The sequence below is a fragment of the Vanellus vanellus genome, assembly GCF_965231255.1.
Source record: "Vanellus vanellus genome assembly, chromosome: 1".
Taxonomy (NCBI): domain Eukaryota; kingdom Metazoa; phylum Chordata; class Aves; order Charadriiformes; family Charadriidae; genus Vanellus; species Vanellus vanellus.
Genome location: NC_138905.1, coordinates 204,096,081 through 204,116,482, shown reverse-complemented (window position 1 = coordinate 204,116,482; position 20,402 = coordinate 204,096,081). Strand labels below are relative to the sequence as shown.

Here is a 20,402-nt window from a genome sequence, read left to right as displayed (position 1 = left end):
TTCCAGTTTGGGTTTGTTTTTTTTTTTTTTTTAATAATATTTAAAGAAATACTAGAAAGTTGATTCAATTTTATCTTCCAGTTGGGATTGTTGGTTTGTTTTAGTGGTTGGATTGTTGCTTGCATGTAGATGATTTGCTAATCTCTCTGACATGAAAAATATTAAACTACACAGCAATATAAAGTGTGGCAATGGCCAGAAAGTGACTGCTGAAACAGAATTTTCTTACTCGGAGTGTATTCAGTCCTCCCCTGTTCTGTTTATATTTAAGTAATTAGTAAATAGTTCTTACTAATTCTAGTTTTTCTTCCATCCACCTGTGCAGAGCAAAAACACCATGGAAGAGGGCACAATCTGATTCTGGGTTGGCTGATGTGCATGCTGATTGTGTAGCTAGAAGCTAGTAATCTTGCTTTATGGCTGGCGCCATATTTATTAGAGCTGGATTTTCAGATACCAAGTTGCTTGCAAGCTGAACAGTTAAAAATAATAATAATAAAAACATATTTTGCTTGTAAGCAGCACAAACTTGGTGTGAAATCTGAGAGAAGGCAAATGTGGGATACCACAGTGCCAATTATTAAGTCACTTTTCAGGGCACATTTGTGCTTTAAAATTTGGGTGGGAACGAGCTCTTGAATATGATGATGCCAGTATATAAGAAATGCTATGAATTTTTGAACAGCTGTGTGTATTTTCTGCAGCACAGCTGACTGTCACTACCTATGTCCCACTGAAATAACAAGAGATAGTAAAATGCCAAGAAATGATATCAAGTATGTATTTGCACATAACAGCCAGATTTTTCCAGGCAATAGTGTGATTTGTTCCAAACCTTGGCCACCTCTAAGAACTGTTGTAGACCATTATCTCAGCTGTTAAATAGAATAGGTTTAATGCTCCAAATTATGGCATGTAAAGGATCAATTATTAAAATCGCAGCATTAAAATCTTTGATCAAAACCTGCAGGAGTTCTTGAGTATTTAAATAAAAAGACTTCACATGACTCAAATGAACGTGAGATTTTTACAGGAAATAGGTTTGCCATAGGCTTTTTTAATGGCCTAAGGGCTAAATGTGCCGTAAGATACATTAGTTGTATTGACTGAAACTATTTCTTGCCTTTAGGTAAGCACATAGAAGAGGTCAATGGAATTCTAGGCTGGTAAAACTGCAGTATATCACCAACTAAAGGAATTTATTTAATGTAAATCTGAGCAGTTACGGCATATGTACAAATTCTTCAACAGAAAGAAAGGAGATTTATTATACAAATTGTTTACAAATTAAAAAGGTGAAAGAAAAGTGACTATATGAAACAAAGCTGTTATTAATACATGGCAATAAACCCTTTATTTTTTTAATATCACAGTTAAACCTCTAGACAAAGTAAAACGAACTCTTGATCAACCGTAGAAAAAAGGGAGTCAAAGGAAGAGGGGATTTCCGGGGGTGAGGGGAGAGAAGAACATCCAGCTTTCAAAATGGCTGGATTTTCTTTTTTTATAGCTAAAAACTGGCTTTTAAACTGTCTATATATGCATCTTCCACATATTCCTAACCTCACCAACTAGGGAGAGCTGCCATGCTGTAATTCCTTTTTTTTTTTTTTTTTTTTTTTTTTTCCCCTCAACTTGAGAACATGGAATGTAAATGTTAGAATATTTCTTTTTAATAAGTGTGGTGGAGTCTTGAGGGAGAAGTAAAAGGGGTATGAGTTTTTTTTTTTTAAAACGCAGCAGTGAAAGAAAGAGGAAACATGAGTGTGAAAAGAAGCCAGTGGCAGGCTGATTAACTTCAGAGTTAAGAACAGCAAATAGCTTTTCCATATATTAGAATCGTAGAATCACAGAATCATAGAATTGCTGAGGTTGGAAGGGACCTTTAAGATCATCAAGTCCAACCATTCACCTACCCTGACAAAACCACTTCTAAATCATGTCCCCCAGTACCACATCTACCCTTCTTTTAAACACCTCCAGGGATGGCGAATCCACCACCTCCCTGGGCAGCCTATTCCAATATTTAATAACTCTTTCAGTGAAAAAATTTTCCTAATATCCAATCTAAACTTCCCGTGACATAACTTAAACCCATTTTCTCTCATCCTGTCACTTGTCACCAGCGAGAAGAGGTCAGCCCCCACCTCTCTGCAACCTCCTTTCACGTAGTTGTAGAGAGTGATAAGGTCTCCCCTCAGCCTCCTTTTCTCCAGACTAAACAACCCCAGTTCCCTCAGTTGTTCCTCATAAGATTTGTCCTCCAGACCCCTCACCAGCTTTGTAGCCCTTCTCTGGACACGCTTCAACACCTCAATGTCCTTCTTGTAGTGAGGGGCCCAAGACTGAACGCAGTACTCGAGGTGAGGCCTCACCAGTGCCGAGTACAGGGGGATGATCACTTCCCCAGTCCTGCTGGCCACACTATTCCTGATTCAGGCTAGGATGCTGTTGGCGTTCTTGGCCACCTGGGCACACTGCTGGCTCATATTCAGCCGGCTGTCCACCAACAGCCCCAGGTCCTTTTCTGTCGGGCAGCTTTCCAGCCACTCTTCCCCAATAACCATAAGTGTTCTTTGTTTTGTTGAAAGCCAAATGATTTAGCCATATTATATGCTGGTGACTAAAAACTTTCATCTCTGTGATTACTGAGGTTACTAACCATCCTTGAGATTGCTTGGATTTGGTCTAAAAGAACTGGAAGCACCTTCTTAGAAGTTAAGCTCCATCAAATTATTGCACTAATTTTTGGTTAAACTCCTTTCTTATCTTCAGTGTTGATAGCCTGGAAAGGACATGACTAGATCTTTCAGCTGTGAAGAAGGTGCTATATGGGTGCAAAGGAGAGCTGTTCAATTTAAATGCAGAAGAAAATATGCATGCTTGACTTCACCATTGTATATAAAAGAGTTTTTAATCAGATTGTGATGTTTTACAGCTTTATCCAGCAGCCTCACGTTGCTGTGTTATGAAGTTATTCTATGACAGTGTTAGCCAGTAATATATATAATTAAGTATTCATAGCTTGAAACGTAATCTTTTGGTTTGCTGCCCTGTAAATTGGATATTTCATCTTTAAATTATGTGCTATTTTTACAGGTAATGATTTAGAGCTTGATAGAACAGTGATAAGATCTGGCTTCTTACCGTGTTACACTTTAGGTATTCCAAGAAAATCTAGACTCTTCTGGTTTTTTTTTTTTTTTTCCCCCATGTGTGAAAACTAATGGTGCACAGCTTAGTAGCTATAGTTATTTACAGACTTATCCATAGATGAGCAGAATCTTTCACATCACATAAATCATATCAAACTGTTTGAATGGTTCAACTTTGCCTCATTTTATTACTTTTTACTGCTGTCTTACAGTACCTTGTCCATGTGTGTTCTGCATGGGCCCATATTTCTTCCTAGAGGCAGCAATGTGAGAATAAATGACATTGTAGTGAAAATACTCATCTGAGTCCTTGGAGATCTGTGTTTCTGGCTGTGCTGTAGCATTTCTTTGTAACCTAAGGCAAGGTAGGTAATTTCTGGGTTTTATGCGGTCATATAAAAGGTAGCTGTGTTCATGAAGACTGCCTTGTAGTGTGAAACACAGCAGAAGCGAGCCCGATTAGGACATTGGCTTCTAAAATGCACTTCTAACTCCAATTCAGTGCCAATGTAGGTGCACCCTGTGCAAAATCTGCTTTTGTTTTTAATTGACCTGGAACCAAATCCCCTTTCTCTCCTTTAAACAGAAACAAACAAACTAGTTCTTGACAGCATCTCCTGTTGATTGCTGCTCTGTCTCGTTTTTCTTTTGTACTCCTGATTTCAGTCTCTGCACCTATTAACTTTAGAATCTTTTTGTGTTTTTACCGTTCTTTAGAGATGTACATATGTTATGCTATGGCATTATGTCAGTCTCCCACTTTCAAAGCTGTCTTTTCAGTGCTCTATTGTAAATCCTTTGGGCAGGAACTTTGACTGCTGCTATATTGGCTTAAGCCTATGGCTGTAGTTAAGAAACTGTCTTTTCATATACCATAGAGTTTTTATACCTAAAATTTTCTGGACTATACAATTTAGAAGCTGATTTATCCTGCTTTGTAATATCTGGTGTGTTACTTTGTAGCTCTGTTCTCTTTCAGTTTTTCACCAGTGAAGTTTGAAAAGGATTGAGGGTTTGGCAGAAAAATGAGAGAACCCCGATAGTGACCCCAAAGAGCAAAGAAAGCACAACTAAAGCATTTAAAAACAGAGTGGGTGAAAGTAAAAAACTTAAATAAAATCACAGAAAAGCGGAAGTAAAAATGATCAGAAATCAATAAAAATTTGAGTTGGAAGAGAAGGAATCATAACATGGATGACCATGTTATGACCATGAGGTCACGTTGCTTATTTCTAGCTTGGAGAGCAGAATGCCTGTGTCTGTACCAGACAGTGCTTAGTCCCAGTGGCTTCTTTTGCCCATTTGATGCCCATGTGCCCTTGAATGTAATTATTATTTTGTATTGCCTTTTTTTACTTTAATAAACCTGAAATAATAAGACGACTGTGTTATATCTGTCTGCAGTGGAGGGGTTTTTGTTTTGTTTCATAGGATGTGTTGAATGCCTTGGCATGTAGCTCTGAGTGTATTGAGATGTTAGTACCAGCTAGCTTTGCACACAGCATTGGAGAACTGGATAAAGCAGAGACACAAACCTCATGCAGTTTTGTCCCTGTCTTTGGAGGGGTAGGGGTGTGTGTGTGTGAACTCTATCTGTTTAGTTTTGATTTGGAGAGAAGAGGTTGACCTGCTTAGAAGGACAGTGTGAATGTAAGCTAACACTTCTGTAGTTTGGGCAATTGGGAGAATAGAAAATGCCATATACCAAATAAATGGCTCAAAAGAAACTGGATTCAGACACCAATTTTGAAAATCTTGGTGGCTGTGTTCTCCTTTTCCCATGTCTGCACTCAAACACACTTCTTTTCCAAGCAGCTTTGTGCGGTACCTACCAATATGCTTTGGTAGCATCACTGTGATGATATGGCATCAGGGCTGCTGGAGCTGTAGCTTTCTCGTTACCTTCACGAGTGAGCTGAAATATGACTGGTCTTCAGCCTTCTCTGTGCTGAGGTGTTGCCCCTGGACTGATATTGAAGTAAAGTCCTCTTTTATGTGGACTCAGTTCTAAATGTGCTGACACAGGAATGGCCTGTATTGCTCAAAAAAACCTGAGAGTTGTATTTCAGAAACATTTTTATGCTAGCATAAAAAACTTTCAATGCCAGCGTCACCAGTATCACTAAGACAAAAGAAAAAGAGGGAGTAGTGTGCTTTTCTAAGGGACATATGCCCTCACTTGAATTTCTGTCCTTACCTCATGAAATAGGTAATTTAAAGGCTGTTCAATTGCAAGGACCTGACAGAGTCTAAATTCTTGATAATCCTTCAGCTGGTTTAAAAATAAACCAATCCCAATAAGAACAACAACAAAAAAAGCAGCAATAAACGTCATTTGAATTAAATATTGTGGCTACTTTTTTATGCTTAGAAATCTGGCAGGCAGCATTGAATGAATCCTATCATTGCCTTTTGCTCATTTCCCCATAGCAGAATCCTTTTGGTGGAGGGAACTTAATGTTACAGTTTTCTGAATCGATGCAATTACTAAGCAAATGCTATTGCAGAGTGTTTGTTAATAATGGAGATTCAAGAGTTAGGAAGAACACGTTTTAGCTTTCACTTCCCAGTTGCTTAAGCAATGCTAAAGTTAGGAAAATTATCATTTTAGTTTAAATGGATTGGATTTCATATCAAGCCACTGAGAAATAAGAAAAGTTGCCTCTCTTGGTGCCATTTTAACTACCTTGTTTTAGAGACAGATACTGACTTTGTCAAAATACCTAGCTGCATCATTCCTTTAAAAGTAACAAGTCTTGGTGAAGATTAATTGTAAGTTTGAATCATTCTTTTTGCTCCTAACAGAAATAAAACTACAAGAATGAGTAATATTTCAAGCAGATAATTTTATTTATCCTAGGGTGAATACCACCAATACAGCATAGGTGGCTCAACTTTAATCTTAAAATATTAAAAGAAAAAACACCCCAGGAGTTTGCTTTAAAACTTTGCATCTTGTTTGTTTTAGGAGAAAAGGCTAAAAGAAAAAGCAGCAAGGAGAGAAGCCAGGAATAAGAACGCACAGGTAAGGATTTTTGTTGTTTTGATCAAGCTACTGATTGTGGGTTTGAAACTGCTTTTTAATTATGTTATTCCTTTCTTTAATAAGCAATATTGTGATTGATAGCTCTTTAAAGGCATTTTCTGTTTGCTTGCCTTTTCTTACTCCCTTGCTCTGATGTGGTTATAATGACTTGCTGTGGAAGGGTACTGAGAAAGAATGAATATGTGTGCATGTGTATGTGTGTGTGTAAAAATATATAAAAAGTATGGAAGCCTTTTGGATTTGCAGCCTCTTTATTCTGTATATCAAGTGAGTTGCGATTTCAGCTGCAGTGCTGATGCCATTATTTTTTTTCCTGAATACTTGGTCATGTTTATAACTTGCAAGCAGTAAGATATTCTTTTTTTGTCAAATCTCATTTAAACCTGTTTCTGGTGAACCTGTTCTTTCAACAGCAAGTATTTACATTTATGTTTATTCCTTCCCCTTGTTAGACCCACAAATAAAACCTTTGTTATCATTTTCTTTATATGTATGTTGCTAATTTCCTAGAGGCTGTTGTAGTTTTTCATATTGCTTGGTTTGTGATAAACTGAGATATCATTCAGTTGCAATGATTTTCCAGAATGTGGACAGTGATGTGTGTCATTTCTCACTCCGCATCTCCTTACGCTACACATGAATAGTTACGGTTTGTTCTTGGCAGTTAACAAATATCTTACTCCCTTGAGAAAATCAATAATGGTCTTTGATTTTTGCAAGCTGGCTGTGCGCTGGGAGGCTTAAGTATAGGAAGATGCTTCATTCTGTAGTTCTGAAGTGGAAAGTAATTACAGTTTAAGATGAAAAGCCTAGTTATACTAAGTATTAAGTGTGATTCTGTCTTCAGAGATGGCAAGCTATGAGAGCTGTTGGCATCGTGACTCCCCAATCAAGCAATAGAAATTTTCTGCATGTAATTGAATGTATAGAGATGCATACTTTTTAATGTATTGAGCAAGCATTTTAGGGAAATTATGGAATGAATGATTAACAAACATCTTAATATAGGGAGAAAACATTGATCAAATCAGGCTGTATCACATTCATAAATGCTGCTTGTTAATTTTGCTGCTGCTTAAGGAATAAAAAAAAAACCCCAATGTGATGTTATTCAGCAGCTGGAGAAATAAACCCATTCCTTTCAGAAGGATCTGCTTGCTGATGTACTTCTCCTATCCTGTTCTTTGCCAAGCAAATTAATCTCTCTGTCCTGCTGGAAAACAAATGAAGTTGATCTCCGTGGAGGAATGATCTGTCCATGTGTTGGGTGCCCGTGTCCATGATGGGTTAAATGTGAAGCCTCACTCCCAAAACTGCGTAAGACAAAGGCACAGTTGGACGCACCTCTGCCTCTCTTGTGTGCAACGCTTGCACTTGGAAAGCTGATATACTAATCCTGGTCTAGTGTGAGATTGGCATATGCTTTCTGTGAGAGTACCAACTGTGCAAACCTGCTATTACTTTGACTTAATTTTATTCCTGAAGCGTTTAGCTCACTCTGCAAGAAGGTGCAAGCCTCAGGAGCTGACATGTCTCCTCGATGAGAACTGCTGGGCTTTTTCCCTTGTTTAGAGGCTATTTTTGCCAGAACTGAGCATAGTCGAGTCCCGTCATTTAAAGTGGGGCTTGTTTCAGGGAAAATGCTTCCACTGGGGAAGGCTGCCAGCTTGGAGCTGGGCCGTTCACGCCTGGAAGTGGAAGGGAGTAGTAGACTGTAGATAAAGGTGGCAGCTTCTGTCTGCTGGGTGTCTGAGGAATTAATTAAAAACACTCCTTGCTCCACAGAGTGTTAGAGATGAAGCCACAGTAGCTGAAGCTCTCCATGGTCGATGTGGGATATGACTCAAGCAGCTCCTAGGAGACACTCGGGGGGGTGGGGGGGGTGGGGAAGGCAACAGTAAAACACAGAAACTAGTTTAGAAAAGATACGCTGCCTAAATCAGGAGTTCAAAAATGTTCATATGTATGTTCACTAGCGCTTTCAGAATATGGCTTGTGACCCACTTGCTCTGTCGTACGCAGCTCCTTTGGCAATTAAGGACATTTTCTTAAAAAAGAAAGCAATAAGGAGAATCAAAAAAGCAGAAAAGGTATTTTTAGCTATATTAATGCAGTTTAGCAGCTGGAGAAAAGGGCTAGATCAACAGTTATGAGCAGCCAGTCACTTCAAAGCAGCTGTGGTCATAATTTGTTGTTCCAGGTCTACCTGCTTTATCCCCTTTTTTGTTTGATTAATGGCGTCTCTCTCGCATTAGAAACTCTTTGGGTTACAGAGTATTACTTATCTTTCACTAGTCTGCAACCCACCGGGTCTGACATGAGCAAAACGGCAATTTACTTTCCCATTCTGAACATTAAGTAATAATATATCGATTATGACTTTTGCATCTCTGCTATAGTGCAGTTCTTGTTGTCCTGTTGTTGGTTGTGCCCTGTTGCTGACTGGGCAGAGCCTGGCATCTTATTCTTAATGTATGCTGTTTTTTTCCAAAATAGAAAAGGAATTTACTTGGAACTAAAACTTTATGATTTACAGTTTATTTATTTTCACCCTTTAAACCATACACTTGTGGGATTTAATCTTAGCCTTAATTTAATCTTAGATTCCTGGATTGTGATACTTTTGGTTTTAGGATTTCTCTGTCCTATAAATGATCCTCTCTTTCCTGCACCAGGAATCTTCGCTTCTTGACATTTTTCTTTTACTCTACCTGTAATTTTTTAACTCTCGGCCTACCCTTTTTAATAGCAGCTTTCCTTCAGTTTTATATCCCCATATTGTTTTGGGGAGAAGGGGGAGTATCTCCATTTTAAGTTGTCTGTCTTTTTCTTTCATTTCAAAGTTTTAAAGCTTTGCACGAGTGCATTTTTGTTTGTCTGTATGCCAACAAAAAGGTAAGATCACGGGAGAGATGGGCCTCTTCCTTTTTCTTCTGGAGCCACAGGAGCAATGGCAGGGAAGGTTTTGCTCAGCATTCGCTGTGCTGGGATGGGGCAGTCTCCCTGCAACTGGAATTGAACCGCCAAATTCTGGCACGCTCTGTTGAATGTGCTTGAGCAGGGGATTAGAAGAGTAGGTAGCCGCAGTGTCATTGACTCCACCTTGGATAAATCCCCATGCAACAAATAAACTGTGTAAGAAGTGAGGGCTCTTACAGGATGCTTTGGAGAAAGTATTTCTTGGAATTTATGACCATTGATTAAATTTGAGTGCTAAAGGCTGTGAAGACAGGTAAAAGAAGTTTTCTCTTAAGTTAATATTGAGGAAAAACTGGAAACTTAGTTTGGGGGAGGGGATTTTTTTTATCATCAGATATTTAATTGTCTTCCAGTTTAGGAGACTCTGATGAGATATTTACAAATGCAGCGTTTTAAGATGGAAAAAGGCAAATATTTTGTCCTCAGTACTGATAAAATTGCAGTCCTCAAGCCCTCAAACAAACTTTGATACTGTTTGCTTGAAGATGGTCTAGAGAAAATTAGGCAACTGTGTTGTAAAGCATTGTGCAGAAGCAGCAGCAACATGGATGGCTGCTCCGAGGCAGCAGCTGGGTGCTTTTGGTGAAGCCACTTCCTGGCCTCAAGCAGGACGTCCCGATGCCATACAGTGTTCTGCTCTTGACTTTGCTCCTTTACTTCTAGAAATGTATCGCATACTGATTTCTTAGTATACATAGAGAACTTTTATTTCAGGTTTCAACCAGCGTTTAAAGGTCCATGCTCTGCAAGCAACTGTTTAGCTGCAATGAAGCTAAACAGGACTGTATTCCTCTCTGGGTGAGGTTAGTGTTTTGCTATCCTGATGCCTTAGAGCAGTATTGATGTGTTAAGAATTATGAAGCGAGGAAGGTTTTGGGTTCTTTTAAAGAAAATCAGTTTTGCAGGAAAGGCATTTTCCAGGAGCAGTTGACCAGGTCTGTGGGTCAGGGTGGGGGAGCAGAGCAGGAGTCAGGAGAAGGTGCTGTTTCCTGCCCCAGTGCTTTGTGATCCTCAGCTATCAGCTCCCAACATCATGCAGGAAACAATAGCTAGCCCCTGAAGGAAGGCATCAGTATCTGCTAGAAACAGTTTGGACGGCATCTGTAAGCAGTGCCAGGAGGTAAAACTTGCTCAGTCATGACAGTTTGGTGCATCAAGTCAGCCATTAGCAATCCTATAGCAGTTACACCATGCTGGTGTTCAAAGCAAAACAGAAAAACCTGAAAAAGGGCTGACTAACAGAGCAGAGGTTGTTTATCCAAGGTCCATAAGAAAAATGTAGCCTGCTGAAAACCTAGGGAAATCCAGATTGAACACATACTCCTTAGTGAGAGGGTTTTTCTGATTTAGAAAAGGATGAAGAGGAGAAATCATTGGAATAAAGTTCAGGATGGGGATTGTTACCAGGCCAGAAAACTGACTTCTGAGAGAGATCCAAGTGCTCGGTTGGCACTTTTTCATAGGAATGAGCTCTTGCTGAATAATTGTAGAGCATAAAGATCAATTGCAGCAGCAGGATAATAAGTATGCTTTAACTTTTCTCATGTCCTCTCTTTCTCCCCTGCTCTGTCCCCAGCATATTTTGCTTTTCCCAGAGGAATTAATAATTGTGTATGAAGTTTTATACATTTTGCAAAATTTATACTTGGTATACTTTATATATATAAATTTAAGATTTTCAAAGAGTCACAATGAAGTTAGGAATCTTTCTACTCTGTTATGTAGGGATTTATGTGAGCACATCTACAAAATACACCTGGATGAGCAGGAGGCACATACTTTAAGATATGACAGATTCAGGCATTGATATCTGCCTATATCACGTCACTGCAATCCTCAATATAGCATTCTGTTTTCTTCACCTTGTGTCATGGTCTGTTGAGTTTTTAACCAGAAAAATACTTAAAACCACCATTTTCTTTTAATCTCCAGTACCCTCTGTGGGATTTTATACATACTTGCTGAATGTAGCTCAAGAAGTCTTTGCATCTTGTGGCAAAATTCAAACAAGAAAGGGACAGTGTCAGATCTCTTGGGTAGCTGTTGCTAATAATCCACTGGGAGAAATATAATTTTTAAAATATAATGAAAATTCTTCATCCACTGTGTATCGCTCCTGTGGCTACTGGAACTGACTTCTGTTACCTGACAGCTCTGCTTCTGCCTTGACTTTCCTTTTTCTTGAGATCTAGCCCGTGCCCTGCATACTGATGGTTAATGGTGGAGGTCCTTTGGTTCTGGATCACCTCTCATGACCCTCTCATGGATGGCATTGAGGAGCCATTGCTTTATCTCCCTGTGATTACTGGAGCTGGAGCAGGATTTCAGGGCTAGATCCTTCTAGTGGTCTGGAGGATGGTAGAGATTGTGGAGTTTTGTTCATAGAAGACCTCAGGAGGGGGTTATGTTGTCCTGATACAGCCTCGGGACAGGCTACATCTTGTCACTGCTGTTTGATAGTTTCAAAGGACTTAAAGCTGTTCTTCATCAATAATTATTCTTGATTCTGCAAACCATAATGATCAGCAGCAAATGAAGCAATGTTACTTCTGTTCATCATAAGTTTTCTTCATCACAAAATCTTCAGTATCCCTTGTATGGGGAGCTTAAAACTGAAATTACCACATTAATTAGATCCCTTTTATTAAGCCAGACTTCTTATTTAAAACAATTTAATTAACTTTAGTTTAGAAGTAGCTCTGGTCTGTTAGCTTGTGTTCTGTACACATACCTAAAAAATGTAAGTAGCTTTATTTATTTATTCATTACAAGTTTGTGTTTGTATTGTTTTGAATTGCCTTGAGAAGTTCTGTGGATAAACAGAGTGATTTGAAATATCAACATTTAAACGTACTAATTTAGTAATTTCAAACAGGTTTCTTAAGGCAGAATCATGATTTCAAGTTCAAGTTGTTAAACGGAAAAGAAGTTGTTTATTCTGAACTTCTTGCATTCTGAAATATTTTTAAAAACAAGCGTCTTCTACAATATTTAAGTTAATATTTGAAAATGGGTGCTACGTGCCTGTCTGAAATGTTACCTGTATTTTGCTTTTTGAAAATAACATATTGATGATTCCAGCTAATATAACACTTAAGTTGCTTTAAGTAAAGCTGTAATAAGTCCTGCCTTTTCTGCAATTAAGAATGTATATGATTAAACCAGTATTTCTGTGTCATAACCCTGAACAAGTAACAAGGAAGGATTCTGATGGATTGATTTGCCAATTATGCATGCTTCTGTGAACCTTTTTACTGAAGCCACCAACACACTGAGGATTTTAAATATATTTATCAGATTGACCATTTAAACTAATTGGCCATAGCCATAGCAATTGAATTTTGTGAGTATAATATTCACAACTGTTATTTTTAATCATATGTGGTGATGACAGCCTGCTGCCCTACACACAGTAAGCTGATGATTTGCCAGTCACTGAGGTGATTTCTTCATAGTCCTGGCGGAAGCATAGGTTAGGAGGGGCCGTGGTGCTCACACATGCCCTCTTATCCCCTAAAGGTCCGCTGGGATAAGGCGGATGCACACTGGATCAAAACAAATGCATCGTTATTCCAGTGTCTGACATACCTATACCCTATGCTTTGTTTTGTGTTTGCTTTCAAATTTATGGTAAAGAAAGAAAAAATAAGTTTCCTCTAAACTTTTGTTGTTTTTCTTATTTTTGAGGGTTGCAGTTCTAGTGGACCTTTTGATGAAAGATGTAGTATGGATTTGTCAGAGCAGAGGAACAGGATTTCTGGTATGTTAGGGAGCACAAAGGTTATTGTCTTATTTGATCGCAAATTATTTTCTTAATTTTATAGGACCATACTGAAGAAACTTCTCCAGTAGCTAAGTTAAACTCCGGGAAGACTGCAGTACTTAATTCATTATTCTTGAGGGGACTTTTTGTTTCTAGAATGTCCTTGTAAGTCTGATAGCATTGGAACAGGAGCTTTGGGGCCATCTTAAACTTCTACTGCTAAGCTTCAAAGCTCTCATCATGTTTAAGACTTAACATTCTTTTTTATTTCAGAATCAACAGTATTTTGGCATTGGGGGAAAAAAACTATTTTCTTTTTTTATGAAAGGCTTAAGCTATCAAAATTACAAGATTGTGAATTGAAATAGGTATGTGCCGAGTTATATACATTTCTGTCTTCCTCTTGATTTATGTAGGTTTTTTTATCATTTATTTGGATCATATAGTTACAAATAACTCTTTGTAGTTGTAGAATTAAGGGGTGCTTTGGCACAGTTCCACCCAGGCTCTCAAATGGGGATCAGCAAATAACCTGGTGGCTACTTGAGTTGCTGCTTGAGCTCTGTCTCTCCTTTGAACGGGGGAGGTATATATTATTCCACTTCATTTTCCCTTTTTGCCTGTCTCCGTGGATATTAGGAGCAGGATTCCACCATCAGGTTCCTCCCTGTATATGTCAGTGTGGTGGAGCACAGGGAAAGCAATATGAGAGCTCTGTTATTCTTGCACAGATGCTTTTCTGAGGCTAATGATTAAACCCCAGTAGCTAAGGTTATATATATACATTTTTCCGTTTGAATACACGCTTCTTCAATTCAGGCAACATATTTCAGTTCAGTACGTGTAGCTAGAAAAAACAGTAGGTACGCAAGAAACCAGACAAGAACTCTGTGCATCGCAAAGTGCAAACACATATATTCAAGGGCAAAGACCTTCCCATCTAAGCTTCAGATTTCCATTTCAGCATTGATTGAATGTTTTCATACTAACCGTATAGCACAATGTTCTGTAAATGTAAAAAGAGGAAGAAGAGGAGAACTGGGGCTTTGCTTTGTGATCACTGTCCATCATTATGTAAGCATTTCATTTTTGAATATGCGCTCCTGTAAAGGTGACAAGTGTACAGTTTAAACAAAACTAACCACTTCAATGTGGTTTGGAATTTACGCGTTAAATTAGCAGCATCTTTTCTTCTTGGCTTCTAAAGTTTCTTGTTCAGTTTCTTCACTGATTTTTGATGCCCACCTCAACAGTCCCAGTCTGAGCAGAACACAAATGGTCACTTTGCCGCTGCCTGACTCTGGCCAAGGAATAAGAGGCAATGGACAGTGCTGGAGCAGTGCATCCAGCAGTATGAAAAGAAGGAAAAATAAAAATAAAATTAAAAAAAAAAAAAAGCACTGTTCTAAAGTGTTATAAACCATCTTTTAGGCATTTTCATCAGTAAACAGACTACTACATGAAGTTAATTATAATGTTAATTATAATTAATAATCATTATAATTATAAGGATAATCTGTTCTGTGCTACTAGTTAATAATGTCTAGTAACCAATATTTGAAATATTTGAAAAAGGAAAAATTTTAAAGCTGTTATACCAAGCTTATATGCTGTGGTGTTCCAAATACGTTTTGAGCAGCAAATCAAGTTGGTTTAGTGTGTCATTGTTGTTCTCTTTGCCTCACCACAGTTCTTTCACACTTTAACCAACAGAGTACGGTAGAATAGTCTGGAACTGAACTTGTGGAGATCTTAACCTTCTTTTCTTCCTCAACTCTCAATCCTGAAGATGTGGGAAACCCCACACAATCCAGAAGTAATGATCTGAGGCTTGCAGCAGCTTTCACACAAAGCTTTTGTTTAGGAAGCGGAAATTCATACTGGATTGGTAGGTCTTTTTCTCTTCTGTTGTGAAAAGCATGTGTATTCACATGCCTCAATTCTGTCTGTATAAATATTATGCAGATGGTTGCATTTCATAAGTAAGCTGTATCAGACTGTTCAAACTTGTTTATTTTGCATCTTGATTTGTTCTGATATTACTCTGAGCCACTTCCCGGCTTTACTTATGTGTTTGAAACTTTCTCAGATTGTAGGCTTCAGATGCAGGGACTCTACTTTGCTGCATCTCTCATGGATGAGCTTCTTAAGAATGAGTTAATTGGCTGATGAGCAGGGCTAATCTTTCAGATGTGTTTTTATGATGCTGACATCCTCATGCAGTAAGGAGTCATGGTTAGTTTTAAATTTAGCAGCTCTGTTTTCTCAGCATCACCCCTGTTTATATTCTTGGAATGTGTTGCTTGCAGTATTGTACGTAGCCTGCTTTAGCTACTCTCAGCAGTTGTAATTGCTACTAGTGATGAAAATTGATTTGTGCAATCAGAAAACCATTATCTGCATTCTGACTGATAATGCTGCCATTGCCAACATTTTAAAATTCTTCTGATGGCTGTTTTTTCAGAATACTCCGGGGTCATGCTGTCACCAGGATTCCAGCTCCTTTATGCTGAATCTTACGTGAGCATTAAAAGAAAAGGAAAAAGTTCTTAATGACTCTCAATATATATTTTTTTTTTTTCCCCAGAGTTTTTAAAGGCTTAGTGTTTTGCCAGAGTTCTCCTTTGCGGATATACTAGATCAGAAGGAGTGCAATATCCCATGTTTTATCACAGCACGCAGTGTTTGTGGTAGGTTTTCTGTTCTTTAACAGTATCAGCTACATTGATAAACCAAACAGTATGTTATTAGGAAATGCCAAACTAGTAACTAACACGTGGCTATTTAACAGACTACATGGGGAGTCTGGTAAGCCTCGTATTTCCCCCAAATGGAGCACTACCTTCTCTTTGGAGGAGTTTGTTAGGGCCTGTGTTTTCCTGTGTTGGCTCCAGATCTCCCTCAAGGTTTCTTTTCCTTAAGGCAATGCCCAATTTTTATTTTCTGTTTTTTCTCCATTTAATGTTTCCTTTCCCTCTTGCTTTTTTTCTCTGGTCTTCTGTGAAAATTTTTGAGGATTTCTAGGTTTTGTATCTCTTGCTGTTTCATCATCACCTTTTCTGTTTCTTCCGAAGGAGCTAAATTCAAGCTGCTGCTGCTGCTTCTGTTCGGTTACTTTCTACCTCTTGGAAACTAAGAGCAGAAGCAGTGGCAAACAGTGGGAAGAAAGGGAATAGCATTGTCTGGCATCAAAGTCTTAGGAAATGTACTTAGTATTTTTAGGGGAGAAGTTTGTGTGTATTTGTTTTGTTTTCTTCTTTCTGTGCTGTCTCATACTTTCCTGACATTCCTTCAATAAACACGTACTGCTTATGTTTTCCTGGGCTGGGCAGTTCCAGTACTGCTGGATAAACGATTTTTTTTTTTTTTTTTCCCAGTCCCACCATTCCTTCATTGCAGGGAGAGCTGGAAGAGGTTCAGCCTCTATTGCTCCTTGCACACATTTGTCTTCTCACAAGAAACCTTTTAGTAAAAGAACATCAGTAAGGATTCAAAGCTAATTACTTGTAAGCCAAGAAAAGCCAGAATTAAAGTTGTCAGTGCTTGTCCCTTGCTGTATAAATATAGTGATGCAGATCAGCAGAGATGACTCTGTTTCTCCCTGTCTGCTCACCTGCACTTCCAGCTGAGCCGGATCCTCAACTCAGAGTTTTAGTGTGTAGTAAGGGGTGAAGGAGACTGTACATTTTCCAGCTATTCGCTGTTTTCATACGCTTATGATGTAAGTGCCATCTGTTAGATAAATAGATTAAAAAATCTATTGACAAACAAGTACATATAAACTGTGAGCTGGACTGTTGCTAACATCCTTATCTCTAGAATTTACTGATTTTCTGATCCCCCCCCCCCCCCCCCCAAACTTTTGTGTCTTTTGACTAAATTTCCCAGATTACTCAGGTTTCGTTCTTTGCTAATGTTATTTGTGAAGAGAAGGATCCAGGAAACCCAAGTTCTTTTCTGGACTAGAAATTGTCTTTTAAACTGTGCTAGAACTGGCATGGACTCACATGATGCCTGTTTTTTTAGTTGCTTTTTTGGTGTTTGGGGTGTGTGTTTTGGTTGGTTGTTTTTTTTTTTTTTTTGTTTTTTTTTTAAGTTTTCTCTGGAAGGTGTAAATCCAGGGAGCCTCAGTGCAGTTGTGGAACTATTTGCTCTTCTGATCCCCCTCAGCTTGTGAAGGATGTAGTAGAAAGAGGTCCAGAAAACATGAGGAAAAACTCAAAAAACCATGATGTTAATAGAGAAAGAAGACATGTGAGGAGAGATACCAAGACGTTTCCTAACTGATTGAAGAAAGTACAGCTCTTTACTCGTCATAAGGAAAAGTCTTCCAAGTGCAATTCCTTCTGAAATCAAGCTTACGCTGCACTACATGACACAGTGTGGATTTGGCCCAACGAAAGATTGAGCTCAGTTTTTCCTCTCCTCTCCACCCTGTCCACCTTGTGCAGATGCCATTAAAAACTGGCAGAATGTGTGCCTGATGCTGGACCTGGAGAACGTGGAGCAGTAGGGTGCTGTTCTCAAAGCTTCTGCTTAAATGGCTGCTAATCGAAGGCCATGAAGACTTGGTTTGCAAACGCTTTTTTTGCCAAACATTTGGGATTGGGCTTCTTAACTTGGTGATTTTTTTCCTCACGTTGTTTTACATTTAGAGCAACAGCCGGGAAGGGGACCTTGTAGTTACATGGGTTTGTACTTGTTCTGGGCTTCTCTTTTGCAGAACTTTCCAACCATTGCCTGTGTGGTGGTAGACATCAAATATAGTCAACTGACTCTTTAGACTAATGAGAGGTCACCAAGCGCCCTTCTGTTTGTGACATGGGGAAAAAAAATGGTCCCATATCTTCAAAAATGGGTTACTGCGCTTCCACAGCACAGTGACCTGATCTTCCTCTGCTTTGTGGAAAATACTTATAAATAAGTAGAACTGCATTGTAAGCAGTTATGCAAAGCAAACAGTTACTACTGATAGAAAGGTAGGTTAAGCATTTGTCGATAAGGAGAAAAATCTCAATGAAAAGCTGAAAGAGCATTTCTAATCCTATTTGCTACTTGATTTTTCTATGTGTAGCTATATGGATAGCAACATAGCAGTTTTATGAAGTACTCCATTAATGCATGATCTTTAGGTTACAGTTTATGTGGTACAGTATTTCAGTATGTTATATCAAAAACCAGTTTTTCAAATGGATGTTCTTAAAGATGAATTGATTTAAAAAAATCAGTCGGCAGCATGTATTAGGATTAGACTTGGTTTGTACAAGTATATCGCTCTGCTCTGTTCATTCTTGTTGGACAATCTTTCAAAGCTTTGAAATTTTCAGCAAGAGAAATTGTGGGTGGACAAGGGAAGGTGATTGATTAATTACAGTCACAGTCAACTTACGTCTACATGATTTACATGAGTGGCTATTTGAGCTGAACGCTCATAAAGATCATTAGGCTTCATTTTAAATGGGAATCTCAAACAGTCCATTTTCTTTGATAATTCATGTGCTGTTAAAATTGTCAAAACTTATTAGCAATTTTTATTTCCCATCACCTAATATTCTAGCAGATCGCATACCTACAGAAGTAGCGCTTAGGGTAATTATCACTGTTTAAGGTACTGAGTAGCTTAGGAGATGCATAGGGTTTATGAAATTTGTCCTTCCCAGGTTCTTCTGTGGTAAAATTCAATGAATAACACAAAAGATAACCTACTTCTTTGGTTGATATTATATTATTCTGATATAATTTTTAAAATCATTCGTGTGGAATTGTTGTCACATTCAGTTTAGAGGAACTCTCAAGTTCACAGGTATTATTTTTCTGAGACCTGGTTAAGACTTGTCGCCATTTCTGTGATGGTGTTACCTCTAGAAAGTTTAACTGGAATGAGGTCTGGTTTACCTCGATGAGAAGTGCAAATGGAATAATTATCCCTGAGCTGGTTTGGCCAGGGAGGTATTAGGCAGGGGTCATGGTCTGAGCACATAGTAGGAGCGAGTGTTGGGAAGTGGGTGTTTCTCAAAGCAGCAGCTGTAGGTGAACGCATCTTTCCTAGAGTGTAATCTGTCAGGCTTTGTCAGAAGATGCTTTATACTCCTAGAGCTTAGATTTTAGTTGCCTGTGCAACAGCAAGGAAAACTGAATAGATGGATTGAATGAGTAGAAGAATAGCACAGCTCTGTAGATGCTGGTAAGTCTTACTGAGACCTATTGCCTGCTTCTGTACAGCGCTAGAAAATATGTGTATAAAAGCAAAGATATTCTAAGAATTAATGTTTGCTTAGTGCTTTCAAAGGAGAGATACTGGTGTAGGTGCTTAGTGCTACCTAAGTGGCTGATTTAGCTTTACTCCCAGTTATTCTTTTCTGACTAAAAATGCTGTCCTTTTAGGTGTAAACACATAAGTTTTGAGTTCTTTCCAAATGAATTCTGTCCCCTTTGAGGTATGAAAACTTTATTGAATTACTTTGTTTTGGAGTTTCAGTTAGGCTGTCAATTGTATTCATCATATCTATTTTGGGCAAATACTCGGTACTAGGTTCCCAGCTCGAGTCTGCTCTTCCTCTTTATTTATGGTAAAATATGAGTATGTTAACTATCCACTTGCAGTATCTGAAAATGTTTCCCAATGTGCTATCTTAAAAGGTTATTTTGTATAGTTTTGCTTTAAGGAACCCTTCTATTTATGTATTAGGTTTTCAGTAATATTAAATAATTTTATTTTTACTTCTGATGATACAACTGAACAGTTGCCAAATAAAAGCCTTATGTAATGATTCTAGCCATATCTTGGACCCACAAAGATTATTAGCAGCTTGCTGGTCACAATTAGTTAGATATTTCACTTCAGTACCTGTTTGCAGCGTTCCTCCCTGAACAGCACAGCTTTGTACAGTGGCAAAATTACTGTGTTGTTATCGTACCCGGAAGTAAAAAGCAGTATAAAGAAGGATGCTGTGGCATTAAAGAGGTGAAACAACTATTGGAAACTGGCATCACTGAGTTAGGGAAGAAAAAAAAAAAAAAAAAAAAGAGCCTTATTGAACATTTTGGCACTCGTGTGTCTTCCCTTGACTTCCATTAGGACCTCATTAAAAACAAAATATTTCAGGTATGATGTGAAGGGCTCTATAAGAGCACTTTGCTGCCATGATAACAAGCATCATAAAAGTTAACCAAAATTTAGGGTGCACGTATAAGTAAAATAATATGTTATAGGCGTATTGCAAGGCAGCAACATAAAGTCTATTTTTTCTTCTTCTGTCTCTCTCTCTCTAAGCCATTACCAGTCTTGTAGACCTTGGAGACATTCTAAATGTTATGCCTATTTTTGTGGAACTATCCACAAAAGAATTAGGAAAGCACAACAGCAAAAGTATGAGCAAGTTTAACCAAAATGCAGAGGCTTCACATGGTGGAGGAACTAAGACTTTACAGTATGGGACAGTTCTCTTGACTATGAGTG

The 20,402-nt window shown here is 38.4% G+C and overlaps 1 protein-coding gene across 2 annotated transcripts in view; it reads left to right on the top strand.

The window, feature by feature from the left end:
• DDX10 (DEAD-box helicase 10) overlaps positions 1-20,402 on the top strand; it is a 197,716-nt gene that overhangs the window by 131,573 nt on the left and 45,741 nt on the right. For both annotated transcript variants that reach the window (XM_082498870.1, XM_082498869.1), the window contains one exon: positions 6,124-6,180. In XM_082498870.1, coding sequence (XP_082354996.1) covers positions 6,124-6,180 — 57 coding nt within the window. The remainder of the gene's footprint in view (positions 1-6,123; positions 6,181-20,402) is intronic.